Raw genomic sequence first — 20,331 nt, 5'->3', positions numbered from 1 at the left:
TTTAAAGGGGAACGCCCTGTGTTTTCTAGACGCTCAGCCGAGCGACGATGTGTGCGCGTACCTTAAAGTCGACGCTGCAGAGGCTGAGCGAGTCACCGTCATCCTTCTCCCTGCGCTTCCTCTTCTGTGGAGAGATGAACAGGATGTTAGCTGCACGACGTGAATCACTGGAACTTCTTAAAAATTCTCGTGAGGCAGAGGGTGAGGAGGAGACACTGGAGTCTGGAACAAACACTCAGAAAACGAGATGGCTTATGAATCAATGCCAGACTAAACATAGATACACGTCTCATAGGATGAGTCCCGATTGAAGGTAGGAGTTCTTAAGATAAGATGGGACACAGCCATGACTTTAGGAATTATTTCTGGAACAGGAAGATCTTTGAAGCTTAAGAGATGATGGGCAGTGATGAAGCCCCGGTTCTTCCGCCGCACTAAAGATTGTTAAACTCTCTTCCTTAGATTAATTTACGAGTTCACACATTCTTGGCGTTGTGTGTGTGTGTGTTCTGTGCTTTGTGCTGCAGTACACACCCTGGTCTGGGGTGTCAATACGAGACGAGTGGAGCACTTTACAGCCAGCTCCTACTTCAGGACCATTATGCTCATTGCCCCAGTGGCTCCATTGTAAAGCCACAATGGGCACGGCTGGAGGTCCTCCTGGGAACAGGAAGGGGTTAATGAAGCTGCGGGACGCTCTAACACCTGCATGTGGACTGTCAAGGAAGGGTCGGTTAGCAGGTGAGGACAGCGGCCTGGCCCGGTGGCCCCCGGGGACCCCCTGGGGTGCCGCTACTCACGGGTCCATTAGCCACGACTGCTTCAGGCCTGATGGACCGGCGAAGGCGAGGAGGACCAACACGGACACCGAGTGGTCCGGCCGGCTGACGATGAACGATGTGTTTGTTTGTGTTGCCGCAGGACATTTCCTCAGCGTTGGTTTTGCCACAAGTTAAGAGCCGCGTGCTCCGTGACGGCGTTAAAAGAGACGGCGTGACGCGCTTCAGGAGCGACACGCTAACATAACAGAAAGATAATGGTTCTTAACAGAGTTCTTTAAAGGGCTTTGTGGTTCTACGAAGAACCATCACCTACTGAAGAACCTTTTTTTTCTTCATTTGAGGTAGGTTCTTTGAAGAACTATTTAAAAAAAAAAAATTTTAAGGTTCTTTGAGACACCTTTATAGGTTTTTAAAATACTTAGTTAAGTAAATGGTTCTTTAGAGAACCCTGGTTTTAAAGATTCTTTGTGGAACCAGAAATGGTTCTTCTATGGCATCATTCTGAAGAACCATTTTCGGTTCCAGATGGCACCTTCATTTTTCGGTGTGCAGGCCAACAGCACATTATATAAAGATCATTTAAGAGCAAGATATGAAATGGAAGAGACTCAATTTATTGCGTCACGATGCCTCAAACTGTGATAACAACAAGCAGCTCTTACCTCAAACTCTCAGTCTACATATGCATATTATATCTATTAAATAGAAGTATTTAAGGGTTTGAACACTTGTAAAGTATACACATCCTTTGAATTAAGGCTCACTTCTCATTCCAATGGCTATACAGACTTAAAAGAATGTTTTATTCTCATTTATTCTCCAAAAAAGGGATTCAACTGAATATTACTTTGAAAAAGATTTAGTAATTCTGCCAAAATGAGCCACGAATGGTGTTGTGGACATAATTATCTCCACATATGTAGATGTGCATGTCACACTACAGGGTTTCCTCCCAGATGAATCCAATCAGACGGATCAACATCATCAAGGAAAATACTTTAAGCAATATCACTGATATGAGTTTCCCATACGCCTAATAAAGCTCATGTTACATTGCATTAAAATGGAAATGCTTTTGACATGAGCAACAACTCATTATTTCAGATGAGGTGGCATTTTCTAATCTGAATTCTGTGTCTTGTGCAAATATCCACAACAACAACAAAGCGTTGATGGTTTTCAGCGCCGTCACGAAGGTTGAAATCATTACAGAGAATTATTGTGTTATGATTTACTACATTTCTTGTGTTGTGGCTAAAAGAAAAGACATTTAATGTCTTATGGTTTTAGTTCATCCAGCAAGAAGGAATACATCGTACTGGTGCAAGTCTTTCATGAAATGAATCTGAGAATCATGTAAAAAACAAAACACTGCCAAATGGAACGTTTTAAAAACGTAAACTTTAATTAATTTCAAAATAATGCCAAACCATCGGAACCCAATCCTCAACAGCCATCATCTGTAGATCGTAAGAAGTATGTAAAGTTTGTTTAGAATATTGCACTTATGACAGACAAAGTGTCACAAAGTGCAGTACAGTAGTCAATTAAAAGAATTTGGCCATAACAGCGGCCAAATAAAAGTGAAAGTCAATGTTCCTGACCAGTTTGACTGCCATCAACAGGTAAACCAGACGTATACACTACTGTTCAAAAGTCTGGGGTCACCCAGACAGGCGATAACACAATGGACCATTGGAACACTGGAGATGGGCCTCTATACACATATGTAGAGACTTCATTAACAAGCAGAGAATAGTCATTTACCACATTAACTATGTATAGACTATATTTATGATTAATGTCATGTTATCTTCATTGAAAAAACCATGGTTTGAAAAATAAGGACATTTCTAAGAGACACCAAACTTTTGAACGGTAGTATATGTAACACAGGCTCATGTTAAACCCAGTCAACACCTTGAGATATCCAGTCAGACTGGATACTCCAACGTAAACTTGTGTCTTTGTACAACATACATCTCCCAGACAGATTGCTGATTGGACAGTAATTGTCTGAGAGTTGGAACCAGTTTGTGTAAACGGCCACCGAGACCAAGAGAAGCCTGAATGGTTGCGCCAGGTCAGCCCAAGCATGCGGCGATACTTAAAAAAAAAGAAAAGAAGAAGGTATTTCTTCTTCTTTTTTTTAATGACACAAGAGTAACCTCTGTGCAAAAATACAGACAGGAGAAGAAAATGATCCGTCCTGTTCCAGGAGGCGAGCAGCGACTTGTTCACCGTAAACACTGACTCAACAACCCCCCCGCCCCACTCCCTCTTATCTGCTCACACACACACACACACAGGTTATATGAACCTGGGCCGGGTTGCTTTGTTACTCATCTGGGGGGAACACTGACAGATGTGCGCTTTACATAAAAGCCCAAATGATGGACACGGCGGCCACAATGAGCCAACGCCACAGACACCTTTCAGTGCTGCTCAGACACACAATGGCTGGCTTCTGGGTTCAGAGGAACGAGCCTCTCACGATAGCACCGTTTCATGTTACCCATGACATCATGCGCTTCAAACGGGAAAAAAAAAGATAGGAGGCCGAGCTAACCCCAGAAATGTTTAACCTCGTCCAGTTTTGGTGGAGAGGAAGATCAATATTTGCCGTGCGGACAGGAAGAGGCGGCGGGAGATAAAAGAAAAAGGGTAAACTGGTTGAAACATTCCAAGGCTTTGGCAGCGTCGGTAGAGGAGCAGGTCGAGACGAAGCAGTTAAAGCGCCAATGACCTGCAGCTGGATAAAGAAAGGTGACCTTAAAGCTGGCATGCCGTCAGGACGGCACCGACTAATCCGTGTACCGCACGATTGATTAACCAATCGGTGAAACACAACGCGGCTGTGAATACACCAGGGTTCATGCGCATGTTGACCAATGGATTTTCATGACTTTAAACAACATTTCCATGACCATGCACCATAATAGCCAAGCATGGTAACGCTACACTCTCCTGGCACAGTGGGTTATCCCCACCACTTCCCTGATCTACTGTTACTATGGCCACGAAATCTCAGAACGGAAAAAAAAAAAATTGTGCCACGAGTATGCTGGCTTATATTTTGAGTGTCTTTCTTTGAAAAACATATGACGTATTTCAAACTCAAGCGTAAATGAATATGTGAATATAACTTTTCCCTTTTCCATGATTAACATTTTTTATAGGACTTTTCCAGGCATGGGAATTTTAAATTTCCATGACTTTTCCAGGTTTTCCCTGACTGTAAGAACCCCGAAACACGTTTTCATGTGGACTGCGTGTCCACTAAAACGAGAGCAAACCAATCAGATGGTCCTCCGACTGCACATGGACGTTTACGAGAAGCAATAGAGACGACGGCTCACTTCCATCACCAGTGGATTTAATTCTGTTTTTTAAAATCCCACTTGCCCATTTCTACAAGGGAGTTGGCTCAACGAGGCCGACGTGGCATTTTAATTGGCCCCGGGCGAGCCGCCGCATTGTTGGGCCATGCCTGCCAGTCAAAAAGCCTGGATCGTAACACAAAGAGCTAAAAAAAATTATCACGGTTTCATAACACGAAACACGTTATCAACCACTTAGGAGGCACGAAGAGAGCAGCTACAGTGCAAACATCAAAGTGATGATGATGATGATCTCATTGAAATGGAAGAGCGGCACGTTGGATGCATTATGCGCAGAATTCTAATGGATGTTGACCAATGGACTTCCAGGACTTTAAACTAAATGTTCATGACCAAACATTGTGAAATCTCAGTGTATACATGAGTATATACCTTTACAATTTTTTGTTTAATTAAAAGAATAAATATGTGTATAAATGTTTAACACATTTCCAAGACTTTTCCAAAAACTCTTGGGATTAAATTTTTTCAAAGGACTTGTCCAGGACTGGAAATAACCATTAAAGAAATTCCATGACTTTTCCAGGTTTTCCACGACCGTACGAACCCTGTATGCGTTGTCAAGAGTTCAGTGAAATAATTCCCGCTCTCTGAGGAATGCTGAGGTCAGCGGTGGAAGACGTCGGCCTCGGGTAGCCGTTGATATGGGCGACGCCTTCCCAGTTATTATCATCAATGTTTATCCACATTAAAAATCACGCATCATGCCATGAGAAGCTGGAATGCTGCTCGTCAGACGGGCCACTGACATCTCTGGCTGCCTCAACTTGTTGCCTCGAGGAGACAAAAAGCCCAGGACCCGACTCGCCGTCTGTCACCGTTGCATTCCAGCGAACGCCAGCCCGGTTTGATCCGCTCCGGCTTGGCAACGGTGGTTGGAAACCCGACTCCCGCTCTCGCCCCGTGACAGAAAAAAGCCCCTCGAGGCCTCGTACTTGATGTAGTCTGAGCGAACGCACCAAGCGCCCGGGGGAATGCTCGCCGTGGCCGCTTCCAAAGGTTCGCCTGAATGCACCCCCACCTGAACCTAGCGCCCCCTCCCCCCAAACCACTTCAAAGCCCAACCGCTTGGCTACGTTGTATTCAAAGCCTTGGCAAAGGTTTGAGACAAGGAAGGGCAACGAGACCAAATACACTTCCAGGATTTCTTTTATTGCTGTTCGCTAGATTTATAAATGACAGATAGAACAAAAGAAGGGGGTGGGTTGAAAGGGCGAGCTAACGAGGTTCACATGGCTTTCTAAGCGTGCCATGTTTTGAGAACCAAGAGCAGCAGGCTGGCACGAGATAAAGAGCCGTCGTCGGCCCGCTCCGCTCTCCAAAAAGCCCGCTTTCATTTCTCCTCCTCAGCATTCAGACTGCCGACGGATTGAGTTTCAGAAAGCTGTGATAAAAATGTGTTTTTTTAAAAAGCTGGATGTCCTCGCCACTCGGTCACGATGCTCGCCGTGTACTCGTCTCGCTCTTTTTCCTGCTCCTAATCAGCGCGTCTCATTTCGGGGTCGACTGTAACGCCGCAAGCGGGGCCAGTCTAACAAGGGGGCGGCGGCTTGGAGGCCATGATGCTCGTCCGGATAAGAAATCGGAGCAGGCTGGATCTCCTTTATCCGGCGTTTGCTCTCTGGCCAACACGAGCAGGCCCCGGTCCAGCCTCAAGAGAACGAACGAGTCATCACGGTTCCGTGGAGATGTACTCGGGGAACGTTGTCCAGGAATGTGGAGCCAAGTGTACAGATCCACTTGATAGCATTCGAAGAAGCAGAAGATCAAGTGAAACGAGGCTTTTGGATGGAGAGTGCGGTTATAGATCACAATAACATAAAACCGAGAGTCAGACTGCGTGCCAGGAAGTCTAGGAATCTGTTACAGATGCTCATTTACCTGAAAAACAGACGCACCGCTGTAATCAGGGATGCACAATTTATATCGGGCTCGATAAATCATATCGGCCAATACTGGGAAATGTACTCGATCGGGTTCAAACTCTGTTGATGAAATTATAGCCGATAAATTAGCAGCCGATAATAGGGATGCTCCGATCTGATCGGCGCCGATCCATATCGGCCGATATTCCCATTATCGGTTTTGATCGGCGTTCATAAAACGGACGATCAAACTTGGCCGATCAGATGACATAAATTCTGCGAGAACTATCAGAGACGTTTCAATCGCGGCGAACCGCAACGGAGTAAATGCGCCCGGCGAGGGCCGGCAGAGTGCAGAGGTCCACGAGGGGATCCTCACGCACCGAGCGGCGTCTCTGTCCCCCGAGTTGAATCACTGGGTCAACTCAGCCGACACTCGGATTTCCGTGGTCAACTCAGCCGACAATTAAATTTCTGTGCACCTATAGACTGATGTTGACGGTAAACGCATTCGATCGGGAGCGCGCAAGGGTTTTGATAAAGTTAGCGGAAGGATTCACGTGACACAACATCCGGTTTTGCAAAGTTAGCGGAAAGAACCACGTCAAACAACATCTGCTTTTCAAAATAAGATGTCGACAAATCATACACTAATATATAAAAACAAACAATGAACTGATTTTGTATCTTTATAGATCGTTTCTGAGATTTAGCGTAAATTATGCTAACATTAAAACATTGTTACTGTACCAAGGAAGAGGTTATAAAAATAAGTCAGACTTTTGTATGTTAAAAAAAGTCCTGTATATAGATTTCCCCAAGAGTTCCAGGAAATGAATTATGCAGATGTGTTCCATACATATCTGAAATCCCCTACGCAGGCAATCAATCAGGACATTTTTCAAAGTAAAAGTCCTAAATGTTTAAAGAAATCTGTAATTTATTTAATGTTGGAGGTGCTTTATATACATGTATTTCCTCATATTCCCAGGCAATGACTGATGCAGATGTGTTCAAGACAGTACTGACTTCTATTCCCCTGGAAATCAAACATATTTACTGTCGCGATTAGGAGATTTTTCAAATTAAAAGTCCTAAATGTTTAAAGAAATCGGTAATTTCTTTAATGTTTGAGGTGCTTTATATATGTATTTCCTCATAGTCCTAGGCAATAATGCTACACAATAAATAGAATGCTTCAATCGACACCGTGATCATTGATCGGTATTATCGGATCGGCAGATACTGATTTCAGTGATTGGCACCAAAAAATCTGATCGGAGCATCTCTAGCCGATAATATAAATAGGCCAATTTATTCACTGTCTGATTCTGCACTGTTAAAGTCGGTTTGAGACAAACAAACGCCGACTACAGAGCGTGTTGTCGTTTTTCATGTGATTTCCTAGAAAAAAAATCACATTTTGTTTTGGTTGTTTTAATAGTGATGTCAGTTAGACTGGGTTGGGTTGTTAAAATCAGCCATCTTTGCATAATAAAACGACATACTACAATAATAACCTTTTAATTTGTCATTAAAATACAAAGGCTCAAAATTAGATTTTTCCTTCACTGTATGAGCGTATGAATGTGAAGAATCATTTGATTCAGGACCTTCGGTATTTGAGGAGCTCGTGGAATTTAGAAGACCACAGCTGTGATTTCACTACGTCACATACGTGTTTACGCCGAAGGAAATGGAAGCGTCAGAGTCGAGACACACGATCAAGGACGATGATTGGGCTTCTCATTTCTAACGGCACACATCCATGACTAAATGAAGAGAGCCCGAGGCACGTGTTCACGTAAATAAAAGACATTGGTCCACGCGGCCCCGGATGGTTTATCGGGGGTTACGGTGGCCACCGGCCAACAGGGAGCTGCCTTCCGATCGACCGTGACGATGAACAGCGTCGACGGCTTTCCGAGACATTGTTGAAAAAAATCAAGAGGCGAAGATTTAAAGCCAAAACATTCCGTCGTGACGGGAAGCCCCTCCCCCCCCACCACCAGAGTTTCACTCCCAGTTTGCATGAGAGTACAGAAGTCGGCAGGAATGTGCATCCATCATGCAAGTTCTGTATATAGAATATAAAGTAAATAACGCCTGGGGGTAATCGTCTTGGCTTTAGATCACCTGGCACATGTTTTGTCCTCCCCACCCCCGGCGGGTAGAGCCCAATATGATCGGCCATTACAATAAACCACAAGAAATAACATAACCACTCACCAGACTGAAGTCCCACTGGGGTCCCGGGGTGAGGAAGGTGAAGGAGCTTCCTCTTCGCAGCGACCTGAACAATGAGCCATGGGGAGAGGGGAGGGGGGGAAGAGTGCATGATTAGAACAGAAGCTCAATGCATCCTTAAACGTCTACCGGGCCCGCATGGTGTCATCACCGAAAGGTAGTCCAACAATCAAAACCCAACGGCGGTGGAGAAACATGACTCAAGTGGATCTAATCCCCCCCCCCCCCCACACTCGGTGAGCTCAATAAGAGGGGGGAGGCTCATGGAGCCGTGGCATCCAGAGACCTACCACAGCCTCAGCATGGCGTCGCCTCGCCGCTCGTCCTCCGACTCAGACAAGGAGCCTCGGGAAGGGGAACATGAGGACTCCCGGTCCACTTCCTTAAAAAAAAAAAAAAGAAGAAAAAGAGGCCTCATCAACTGCTAAGCTGTCCTTGTGTGTTTGAAGGAGGAGTACTTTTTAAAAATGTATCCCTACACCTCCCCCACCCCAAATGTCCCTTTTTGCTGGGACAAGGGGACAGCCTTGCCTTTTTGGGGGGAACTCTCCTCATACTCCACGACCAGTGGCGGTTCGTCCATAGGGGGCGCTAGGGCACCGCCCCTCTTAACATTTTTAGATGAAAAAAAAATAATAATACATCCTGTCAAAAAACATTATATGCCAAATCATTTAAATAGTAAATATACCGTGTTGACGCGCTAAATGTGTGTGGGAGACCGTCAGCCTGTCAACAACCACTTAAGTTAATGTGAAAAAATATAATATATCGCCACTCATTATCACGGAGAGAAGCCCCTCCCCATTTTCGAGGCGCTGGTCTAACGTGTGTGTACGGCATCGAGAAAACATTTCGCGGTCGTTTCAGTAAGGACGGCTTCTCATTGGCGGATGAAACGTGAATCTTGGGTCGCAAAAATGTGCGCTCATTGGCCAATGACATCGTTTTATTATTTCACGTGATTGGACTATTCGGCAGATCAGAGACCGGCGTTCCCTCAGCGGAGCTACGCGAGCAGGTTGCTAACGGAGCTGTCAGCTGGAGGCTCAGTCAGTAATGCGCTGTTTAATTTCCCCTGTCTGTTGTTCCAAAGGGACTGAAACTCTCTGGACTACAACAGGGGGAGGGATCTAAAGAGCTGCAGACAAGTGTAAAGCACGAATCTTGCCGCAGTTATCTAGCTAAGAGCATGGCGCTAACTCGCTAACAGCCTGAAGCTAACCCTGTTTACAGTCAGGAGAAGGAGACCGAACTGGCATCGAAACACATTGAAGAAGTTCTGAAAAACAGACATTCCCTCAAGAATAATGGAAACAGGCTGGTTACAGACATGATTGACTTTAACCACAGAGTAAAGTGACCACTTTAAAGAGAGGAGGCTACTTTTCTTTACAGTAGTGGGTCTGCTCTGTCACCCAATGTAACATGTGCTGCATCTCTTTCTGACTCTATTCTGCTCTGAACCTCTTTTATTTTGCAAACCTCTGAAACCCAACCCAATGTTCTTTAAAGCTGCTCTGAACCTCCCATGCCCAAAGTTACAGTGTGTTGATAGTTTTTATTGGACAGTGTTGAGCACGCTGTGTTCTTTAAATAAAGCTTTGTTTTTTACAATATTCTACTCAAAACCTCTTTTCTTCTCATTGTTGAGTGCTATTTAAACTGCGCCCCCTCCCCCAAAAAAATTTCACCAGCCGCCACTTTCCACGACCCTCCAGAACATCCCTGCTCTGCTTACTGTAGCTTCTTCATGTCACACAACATCTCTTCAATCGGTGTGATTATTAAAAAGGCGTCGAGGACAATTACACAACACGTCAGCAGCGAGAAGGAAAACAAGAGCAAGAGGTTAACAAACTCATGAGGACACCGTATCCCATCGAGAGGCTTTATAGTCACGTTAGGTTTCAGGAATAACTCTGAAGACGTTATTTTTTTTCAATATTTACAAATGCATGTCGTTTGCTTTTTGACATTTATTTATATTCAAGTGTACTTGATATTTTTCTTGTTTTTCTGGTCTTTTGATGTGTTGACCTCATGACTGATGGAGCTCACAGAACTCTAACTGAGCCATGAAAGTAAACTGTTCCAATAGTTGGCAACGAATTTCATTATCGATTCGTTGTGTCGCGCGATTATTATGGCGCTCAATAAATCGCGGAGTATAAAAAAAGTTGAGTTGAGCGCAGAGCGACGCAGGAGAAACCAGAGCGGAGCGGAGGGAGAGGACAGAACGCTGCGTTTTGAGAGCCAATCAGCGCTGAGCTGCTCCTCCGTTAGTGAATCTAATTGGCTGCTGCTGCCCTCGTGACGCTGGAAGCGGAAGTCCTTCACGTAGTCGGAGACATTCACGGAGCTAAGTGCGCCTACGGGTGACGTTATGAACCCAGACACCAGGGCGCTACATGTCACGACGTGTGTGGCATTTCCACAAGAGTATAACGTAGAAAACGTGGTTATTTATTCCGTGGCGGATAGCGGAAAATATTTTTCCATGGAGGAAGGCAACGGAGATAAGCCACGACGCCACTCGCTGTGAGCGCTGCGAGTGCAGACAACATTTAACGGAGCGGAGCAGCGCGTGAGCTCTGATCGTGCGCTCTTTTAATGAAGTATCAATACTAAAACTATGCTAAATCACATCGTTTTTAACGTACGGGTACTTTATTAGTATCGCTACACCGTGCAGCGTGACAGCAGCAGATGTAGCGGACTAACATTCAAGCTAACCTAACTTCCCAAACGCTGTGGACATCTGAACGCTGATTGGCCGAGACTCGACACGTCCCATCAAAGATGTTTTATTGCGAAGAGCTCCACTTCACATTTTTTTCCGCATCTCACTGTAATCTCAACGGCAGCGGGCCAGGTGAAAAAAATAATAAATCGGAACGCGTCTCTGATATTGTTCAGGGGGCCGGTCCAAATGGGGACCACTGCTCAGGAGAGAAAAGCTGTCAGTCTGTTTGTGACGGGTTCATCCACAAGCTGACCAGTGGGTCTCCAGGACCTTTCCATGACTTTAAACCAAATTTCCATGATTAAACATTTTGTGAAAACTCTGTCTATACGTGACAAAGTGAGAAGATGTAGTATTTAAACTAACAATGAGAATTCCAAAGCATACCGTATATATACCGTGTAAATTAACATTTGATTAAAACAAATTTGCATTACTTTTCCAAATATTTTGGGATTTTATTTTTTTCAATTACTTTTCGAGGCCTGCTAATAGCCATTTAAAAATTCCATGACTTTTCCAGGTTTTCCATGACCGTACGAACCCTGTTTTGAATAAAGGGTTAAAAATTAAAGTGTTTTTGTTTTTTTATCCGATTAATCGAAAAAATAATCAACCGATTAATCGATTATCAAAATAATCGTTAGTTGCAGCCCTAATATATATATATATACATACACGCACATGTTGACCAATAGATTTCCATGACTTTTCCAATAAATCTTTTGTGAAATCTCAGTGCACACATGAAAGTGAGTAAATGTCTTATATTTAACAATGATAATTTCAAAGCATACAGTATAACCTTAAATAATAATAGAATAAGAGACAATAGTTTGATTAAAAGAATAAACATTTATATAAATGTTTTATTTATTTAATCAAACTATTGTTTAACCCTAAACCTGCGCCATGAATATGCGGCTTATATTTTGAGCGTCTTTCCCTTAAAAACATACTGATTATTTCAAACTCAGCGTGTATGAACATATGAATGAAACACATTTCCATGACTTTGACAAACTTTTGAGACAGAATTTTTTTTAAATAACCAATTTTTACATTTCAAACCAAAAGACAAAAAGATCAAGAGAAGCCGTCTTCAACGCCACAAATGAACTCTTGTGGAAATTCAAGCAGAAGACGTTGAAACACGGTGGAGTGCGTTTAAGGGACCCATCACACTCTGCAGACTCCTACATCGCTTAGTGTTTGTAAAGTATCATCTCCCACATAACCATAAATGGTGTGGGGGGAGGGGATGGTGGGACTTAAAAAGGCCCCAGTGATGTGGGGAATGCGGCGCTGCTCAGAAACACTTGTTCTGCGTGTGTGTCCCCAGTAAGGCCGACTCATTCCAGTTATATTGCCGCTCCAGTTGGCCTCTATCCATCGACCCGACTGTCCTCCGACAGGCAGCTGCAGCCACCCCTCCCCTATCTCTGACACCTCGTAACAGGGGGACAAGCAGCTCCTCCATTGAAGTCAGGGGTTTGAAATTCAACTTACTTGTGATTTGGGGGCCGCTGGAGTTAGAGTCTGGGTGAGGTATTCCAAAAAAAGTACAACTGATCCAATCTCCTCAATCGATATTAATAACTATTCAGAACATGAACGGTTCTTCAGAACATGAACGGTTCTTCAGAACATGAACGATTGAACGGGTTCTTCAGAACATGAACGGTTGAACAGGTTCTTCAGAACATGAAACATTCTCTGGTTCCAGCCAAAAGCGCAGATTTGCTGCATTTCTTGGTTTTGTATTGTTAAAAACTGAATATCTTTTGGTGCTGGACTGCTGGCCAGATAAAACAAGACCTTTGAAGAGGTTGTTCTGGGGAATCTGATTGATTTGCGTTAGGAAAATCTGCTGAACAGGCCATGAAAACAACCGTTTGTTCCAGTTCTAGTCGAGGCTCCGCAACCATTTACAGTCTTTTACCGGAATGCAGTCATTGAACAATTGCTCTGCAGCTGCTATTGGAAAGAACCCAATGCTGCACAGCAGTCTGTAAGGGACCAATAGTCCAGAACTGGAGAGCTCAAGTTAACTGAATATCCACCGTAGCTCAATAATGCTCACATATGACCGCCACTGAAGGCCAGTAAACTAAACTAAACTATAGACATGTTGGATCGAGGACAGTACAATGAAGAGGGGGGGGACACATATCTTTATAAAACTGGATCTCTTCGAGTCTTTGGCGGTTGTTCAGATAAACACCTTTGAAGAGGTTGTTCAGGGGAATCTGATTTATTTGCGTTATCTGATTTAGATGCGTTAAATCTGGTTAACGGATCATGAAAACAATCGTTTGTTCCAGTTCTACTCGAGGTTCCGCAATGACAAATTGTTCTGCAGTTGCTGTTGGAAATAACCCAATGCTGCACAGCAGTTTGTGTGGGACCAATAGAACTGGAGAGCTGAAGTTAACTGAATATCCACCATAGCTGAACTAGACAAACGATCTGAGGCCCAGTAAACTACAGACCTGTTGGATGGATGAGACGGTACAATGAAGAGAGGGGGAAGCTGTGAAGCTTCCTGTTGGGACCACCATGCTACTGTAAGGTGCTCAGGACAAACAGCATGTGTGTGCAGAACAACAAGAGAGAAGGAAAACGAGAAGCTCCCTGGGTGTCCTGGGCGCAAGGCGGGGGGGTCAAAGGTCGCCGCAGGTGCTGTTCAGACTTATAAACTGTCAAAGGGCTGAGTTGACTTGGCACTCCGGCACAGGAAGCGCCCTCAACCTCACTACGTCACTCTAGACTTGCTCTTCTTTGGTGGTTAAAAGATGTCAGATCCACCTGATCAGCTGTCCCAATGGATGCGGGAGAGATTGATCAATTGTATAACATTCGTATTCTGTAGAATCATGAACAATGTGTTGAGACTAATTGTGCGCTCACCGTGGTTTGAAAAGTGTAGCAAGCCATATTGCAATTTAAATTAAAATGTGGATTTATTGGTTCGCCCTAATCGATGCTCTTTACTAAATTGTGAACTACTGTCAGTCTAGCTAATGCATCGTCTTATATTTATATCGTAAATGATTGCGAATCATTTGTTTCTCTCCTTTTCTCATGTTGCACTTTGTTGAATATGCAGACAATGGTTTACTTTTTTACTCGTTAGGGCAGGGTTCATACACATTTTGACCAATGGATTTCCATGACTTTTTCCCCATGTCTTTTCCAGGCCGGGAAATAACCTTTTACAAATACCATGACTTTTCCAGGTTTTCCATGACCGTACGAACCCTGTAGGGCAGCGATCCCAAACCTTTTGAGCCACGGACTGACGATATTTTCACGCACCGGCGATAAATATGACAAATATTTTCAGAGCTTTTGTTGGAGATCTTAAATTCAAATTTTGGGGGGATTTTTTTGTATTCACTTTTTCTGTGCGGCCTGGTACCAATCGAGCCCGGGGACCGCTGCTGTAGGGGCTTCAACAGAAACGTGGATTTATTTTGGATCGACACTGCCGATTTCTATATATTAAGCCCTCCGTTAAAAAGTTATTTTATCATGTTGGAGTTGCTAAGTTTTAAATTCTTTAAATGAATTGTTAAAACCAGGGTTTTTCCTGGGTCAAAATGGGTCTTCGGTGCTCTCTATTGCTATAGCACCGGAATTAGCAGGCATCTGTCTTTTTTTTGCTTTTTTTCCCATAAATAATGGAGGCAATGCTTGAGGAAATCGTTTTGCTAAAATAGATAGGCTAATGGATTGACAATTAGAGATGCACCGATCAGGTTTTGGGGTGCCGATCACCGATCACTGAAATCAGTATCTGCCGATCTGATAATACCGATCACGGTGTTGATTGAAGCATTCTATTTATTGTGTAGCATTATTGCCTAGGACTATGAGGAAATACATATATAAAGCACCTCAAACATGAAAGAAATTACAGATTTCTTTAAACATTTAGGACCTTTACTTTGAGAAATGTCCTAATTGATAAATTAAAATTGTTTGATTGCTATTGTAGGGGATTTCAGATATGTATGGAACACATCTGCATTATTCATTTCCTGGAACTCTTGGGGAAATCCATTTACAGGACTTTGTTTAACATACAAAAGTCTGACTTATTTTTATAAACTCTTCCTTGGTACAGTAAAAATGTTAGCATAATTTAAGCTAAATCTCAGAAACGATCTCTAAAGATACAAAATCAATTTATTGTTTACTTTTATATGTTAGTGTATGATTTGTCGACATCTTATTTTGATAAACGGATGTTGTTTCACGTGGTTCTTTCCGCTAACTTTGCAAAACCGGATGTTGTCACATAAATCCTTCTGCTAACTTTATCAAAACCCTCGCGCGCTCCCGATCGAATGTGTTTACCCTCAACATCAGTCTATAGGGGCTCAGACATGTGAGAGTGGCTGAGTTGACCCAGAGATTCAACTCGGGGGACGCCGCTCGGTGCGTGAGGATCCCCTCGTGGACCTCTCACTCTGCGGCCCTCTGATAGTCCAGGTGTATTCGTGCACGTCGGGCCGTTGTTGAGTGAGTGATCAGCAGCTGGCCGCTCTGTCCATTCGCACACCTCACAGTTACATATTGATCAGACAAGAAGACACGCTTATTAACTCGATTACTATTGATCAAAACAGAACGAGGGTTTGGCTGTAGCCTACTTGAAACATACTATTGAGAACATATTCGCTGACATGCATGTGATGAACAGTTTTTTTTTTTTTTTCATCGCAGACTTTTTTTTGCCTTAGGCGTTCGGGAAAACGGCTTAGGCGCGCGCCCAAATGTTCTCTATGCAGGAAAAACCCTGAAAACAGACCAATAATAAAGGTAATTCATCATTCAGCCCCCCCGGTAGAAGAAGTCATCGCTGACGGTAAGAAAGAGGCTTGTGTTGAGTGGGCGGAGCTTCCAGAGGAGCTGACCGGCATCGTGGCCTGTTGCTCAAAGGAATGACAATCTGGGCCACGCGCTCTACCCGACAACCGCTGTATCATCAGGCTTTTGGCCAAGTCCAATTTCTCAAACTGCTGTAGAAAGAAAGGCATGCTGGGAAGAGACAGCAGCCAATTATCATGACAGCTCTTCTGCTCATTGACCTAAAGTCTCACAGCAGAATCCGAACCTCTGTGGGATGTAATAAAAGAGCACAGGGAAATAATAAGCTCATCCCCAACAGGTCGGCACTGAACACAATCAAGGGCATGAGCCTCAGAATATGATGTAGAAAGTCCAGATATGGAATGCTGATCAAATGTCAAAACAATGTCTGGTTTCACAATCCAAAAAAGTTATCGTGCCATAATGCAGTTGAAGAAATTAACCAGGATGACATTTATGAGCTTACCGTCATATCTTACTGGGACAATGACTGGGACAGAGTCATCTTCCTTCTGTTTTCAGAATGTTTTGGCAGTGGACAGCTTTGCCTTTTTTGGGAATCCCCCCCGCACCTTTCCAAAACCAGCCATGCTTCCTGTTAATCCGTCTCAATAACTAATCTTCAGCCTGTGTGATCATTAAAGGGGTGGTCTGTGTATTGTATTGAAATGCTGCCCTTTATTCCTTTGGAGCATATGGCCAAATCTGTACAGAGTCCCCCTTTAGAGTCTGGACGAAGCCACCCTGAGGACAACTGCACAACACGTCAAGAGTGGGCGAACGCAACAAGACGGAAAACATCAAAGCAGCGCTGAACATCTACCGTGTACCTACGATCTATTTCACACTGATGAAACATGAGAGCTGTCTCACGACTGCCGTAGAAGGAAGTGTGGAGCTCAGACTGCAGAAAAAGGACACCGTGCCGTGTTCGAGAGAATTTGTCATTATCGGGTTTAATTTAAAAGAAATCTAGACTCGAAAAAAAAGACACCACCTGTATTGAGAATTTTTATGACACCAGTTTGGAAAAAAGAGAGGAAAAACTATCTTTCTAATAAATGTAGACCCAACTGTTATCATTAATCTATAACAGATTTCACATTTTACTTTCCATGTAGTAATTTTGCAAAAATAAAAAGGAAAGTCTGGGACATTGAGTCGAGCAATCGGGCTACAAAAAGGGCCCAAAGTAGCCGTTGGTGAGATCATCCCATGAGCCGGTATCCTTTGTATTTCATCAAAGTGTTTTTGAGTGAGACACCCAACCCCCTGTGTGCCTCAAACATGCGTTCTCTCTACTGACCACCAGGGGCCGACTCCTTTGGTTGCATCGAAGTCTATATAAATGACTCTACTTCTCTTGATTTATTCCCTCAGTGATAAACATTGTAAACATGAGTTTATGTCTCAATCTATAGTTTCAAATCTTCTTGAATACAGCATGATGTTCATTTAGAAGACCATAAAGCAAGGGACGCTCTAGGGCGGGGATACCTTGTGATTGACAAGTCGCTACCAGAACCTCATGACGTCTTTACGTCGCTCCTCCGCAGTCCAAATATGGTCACTTCCATTTAACAATACATATGATTTTAGAAGATCTCGATGGCCAAAGTGCCAAACTCAAGATTTAAAAACGACAGTCGACAAACAAATAAGTGACGTCACGACGATGACATCCATAGTCTATGGGGCGGATGAAAAACAACTTAATATTTGGTTGATCTAATCATTACCCATTTACTTTATATTGTACTTCTACTGAAGACATCTTTGCAAACCATCAGGGAGGGCTGCAACAACGAATCGATAAAAATCGATTATTAAAATAGTTGGCAACGAATTTCATTATCGATTTGTTGTATCGCGCGATTATTACGGCACTCAAAAAGTCACGGAGTATAAACAAAGTTGAGTTTAGCGCAGAGCCGCGCAGGAGAAACCAGAGCGGAGCGGAGGAAGAGGACAGACCATAATGCTGCGTTGAGAGAGCCAATCAGCGCTGAGCTGCTCCGCTGTTGATGAATCTAATTGGCTGCTGCTGCTCACGTGGCGCTGGAAGCGGAAGTCATTCACGTAGTCGGAGTGAAATTCACGGAGCTGTGTGCGCCTACGGGTGACGTTATGAACCCAGACACCAGGGCGCTAGATGTTACGACGTGTGTGGCATTTCCACAAGAAGTATAACGTAGAAAAAGTGGTTATTTATTCCGTTGCAGATGGCGAAAAATATTTTCCCACGGAGAAAGGCAACGGAGATAAGCCACGCCCCCTCACCGATGCGTATGACGCATTTAACCCACAAATAGTCGGCTGAGTAAACACTTCTCTTCAGTTCTGTTTGTGACAGGGTTCATACACATGCTGACCAGTGGATCTCCAGGACCTTTCCATAACTTTAAACCAAATTTCCATGATTAAACATTTTGTGAAAACTTGGTGTCTTACATGAACAAGTGAAAAGGTGTACTATTTAAACTAAAAATGAGAATTAAAAAAGCATACAGTATATATTCCGTGTAAATTAACATGTGAATATAACAAATTTGCATTACTTTTCCAAAAATGTTGGGATTTTATTTTTTTTCAATTACTTTTCTAGGCCTGGAAATAGCCATTTAAAAACTCAATGACTTTTCCAGGTTTTCCATGACCGTACGAACCCTGTTTTGAATAAAGGGTTGAAAATTACAGTATCCTATTAATCGAAAAAATAATCAACAGATTAATCGATTATCAAAATAATCGTTAGTTGCAGCCATACCATCAGGTCATAAAAACATATTTCTCTCGACCTAAAACCCCTCAATGGATGACGACTCATCCGGTGTCAACAAGACAAGCCTATGTGAAAGCTTTTTTTAAAGAATACGTGATCAATATCTCTACGTTGTCCTTCAGTGCCACCAGCGAGGGGGACAAAGGTCTTTCCTCCCCGCGTACCTGCTCGTACGCAGGCCGTGAGTCAGTGGATTAGCATGTCAGTTAGCCCTGCCCTTGTTTGTTGAAGCTGACTGAAACTGAAGCACCCCTTCCAGCTGACCCCTCTCTCGACCAATACTGTGGAAGGCATGCAAAGGAACGCTCACACCAGCGTCAGAGATACAGAAGGGCAAAACTTCCCTTAAAAAGTATAATGTAATAGCTTTTTTCTTTTTCTTTCTTTGTTGTGTGTCCTATCTGTATTGCCTGTACTAGGTAGGTACACAACAAAAAATTATAAATACAATGTTTCATTATAAAAAATAACTTAATTGTTAGTTATTAAAACAAAAATGTAATAACAATAAATAAACACAAAGAAATAAAATTGAATACGATTGTCTGATTTATGTTTTGTTTGTTTTTAAAAAATCGAAGAAAACAATTTGAATCTGTAGAATATTTATTAAGAGTCTCATTGTTGCCTTTTTTATGAGAATTGCTCATATACGGCAAGCATAAATAAGTATATTTTTTTACAACGATTAAATGTTATTTCACAAGTTTCAAAAAGTGCACTCGATTTCTTTTTAAATGTCCCTGGATTTCAGTCAATAGGGGCCAAAACTGCCCCATAAAATACATGTACATTTCCTACCCTGGCTCACACGTGGCCTTTTCGTGGCAATGGGATCAAACTGGTGCCGTATTCATTGTCATGAAATGAACTTTATTGTGCCCATCCGTCTTCCTTGGCCTAAACCCCACAAAAAGAGAACGTCCCTATAACCCGGCCTCCGCCCATGCAACGTGCCATTCTCACTAAAGTGCTTTACAAGGACAGAGAAACGCAGAGTCCACGAGCTTTGAAACTTTCCTTTGTTGCCGTCGGTCTATTTAATGCCAGTCTACTCACGACTTGGGAAATCAAAACTTATTTTCTCTCCCCGATCATAAACCTTGTTATGGAGGTCAAATGTGGGGTGATGGTTTTCCATGTTTGTCTGCAGAGCCGGTTGGGCACTGGACAGGGCGGGGCCACTTTGGCACACAACATGGAAAAGCCCTTGAAAAAAAATAATAAAGAGTCTAGTATAAGTTCCCAGGAGTTTGTATTCCCAAAAACATTCTAATATTGTATGTCAGCCAGTCTGAAAGAATTCACCAGATTCAACTCACTGTATTGATACCAATTATGCTATTTACGGGTGACAATTATGTCCAGCGAGTTGTCCGGAGAATACCTGAAGGGACAATGATAAGCGCTTGTGGTGCCTGGAAATACACTGCAGACACACAATGGTCTACTGCCACTGGAAAGTTCACGCTCATAACAAACTGGGATTGCCGATATTTCATTTTCAGGATTTTGGTTAAAGAATAGGTTCAAAGTCTGTCTTAAGACTTATCTTTTATGTAAATAATTATCTCTTTAATCAAACACGTCGATTTACTGGCAGTGAAGAGTTAGCGACACACACACACAC

At 43.2% G+C, this 20,331-nt stretch overlaps 1 protein-coding gene across 7 annotated transcripts in view; it reads right to left on the bottom strand.

The window, feature by feature from the left end:
- The window catches only part of net1 (neuroepithelial cell transforming 1), a 79,468-nt gene that overhangs the window by 11,215 nt on the left and 47,922 nt on the right, over positions 1-20,331 (bottom strand). For 6 of the 7 annotated variants that reach the window (XM_056424368.1, XM_056424369.1, XM_056424371.1 and 3 more), the window contains 2 exons: positions 8,278-8,341; positions 62-124 (listed from right to left, as the gene is read on the bottom strand). In XM_056424368.1, coding sequence (XP_056280343.1) covers positions 62-124; positions 8,278-8,341 — 127 coding nt within the window. Of the gene's footprint in view, positions 1-61; positions 125-8,277; positions 8,342-8,585; positions 8,704-20,331 lie in introns of those variants that run through there. The other variant, XM_056424367.1, reaches the window with a different exon arrangement.

The sequence above is a fragment of the Pseudoliparis swirei genome, chromosome 10 (genome assembly GCF_029220125.1).
Source record: "Pseudoliparis swirei isolate HS2019 ecotype Mariana Trench chromosome 10, NWPU_hadal_v1, whole genome shotgun sequence".
NCBI lineage: Eukaryota > Metazoa > Chordata > Actinopteri > Perciformes > Liparidae > Pseudoliparis > Pseudoliparis swirei.
The sequence above is the reverse complement of the archived record's forward strand: the minus strand, read 5'-3'. Positions and strand labels throughout refer to the sequence as shown.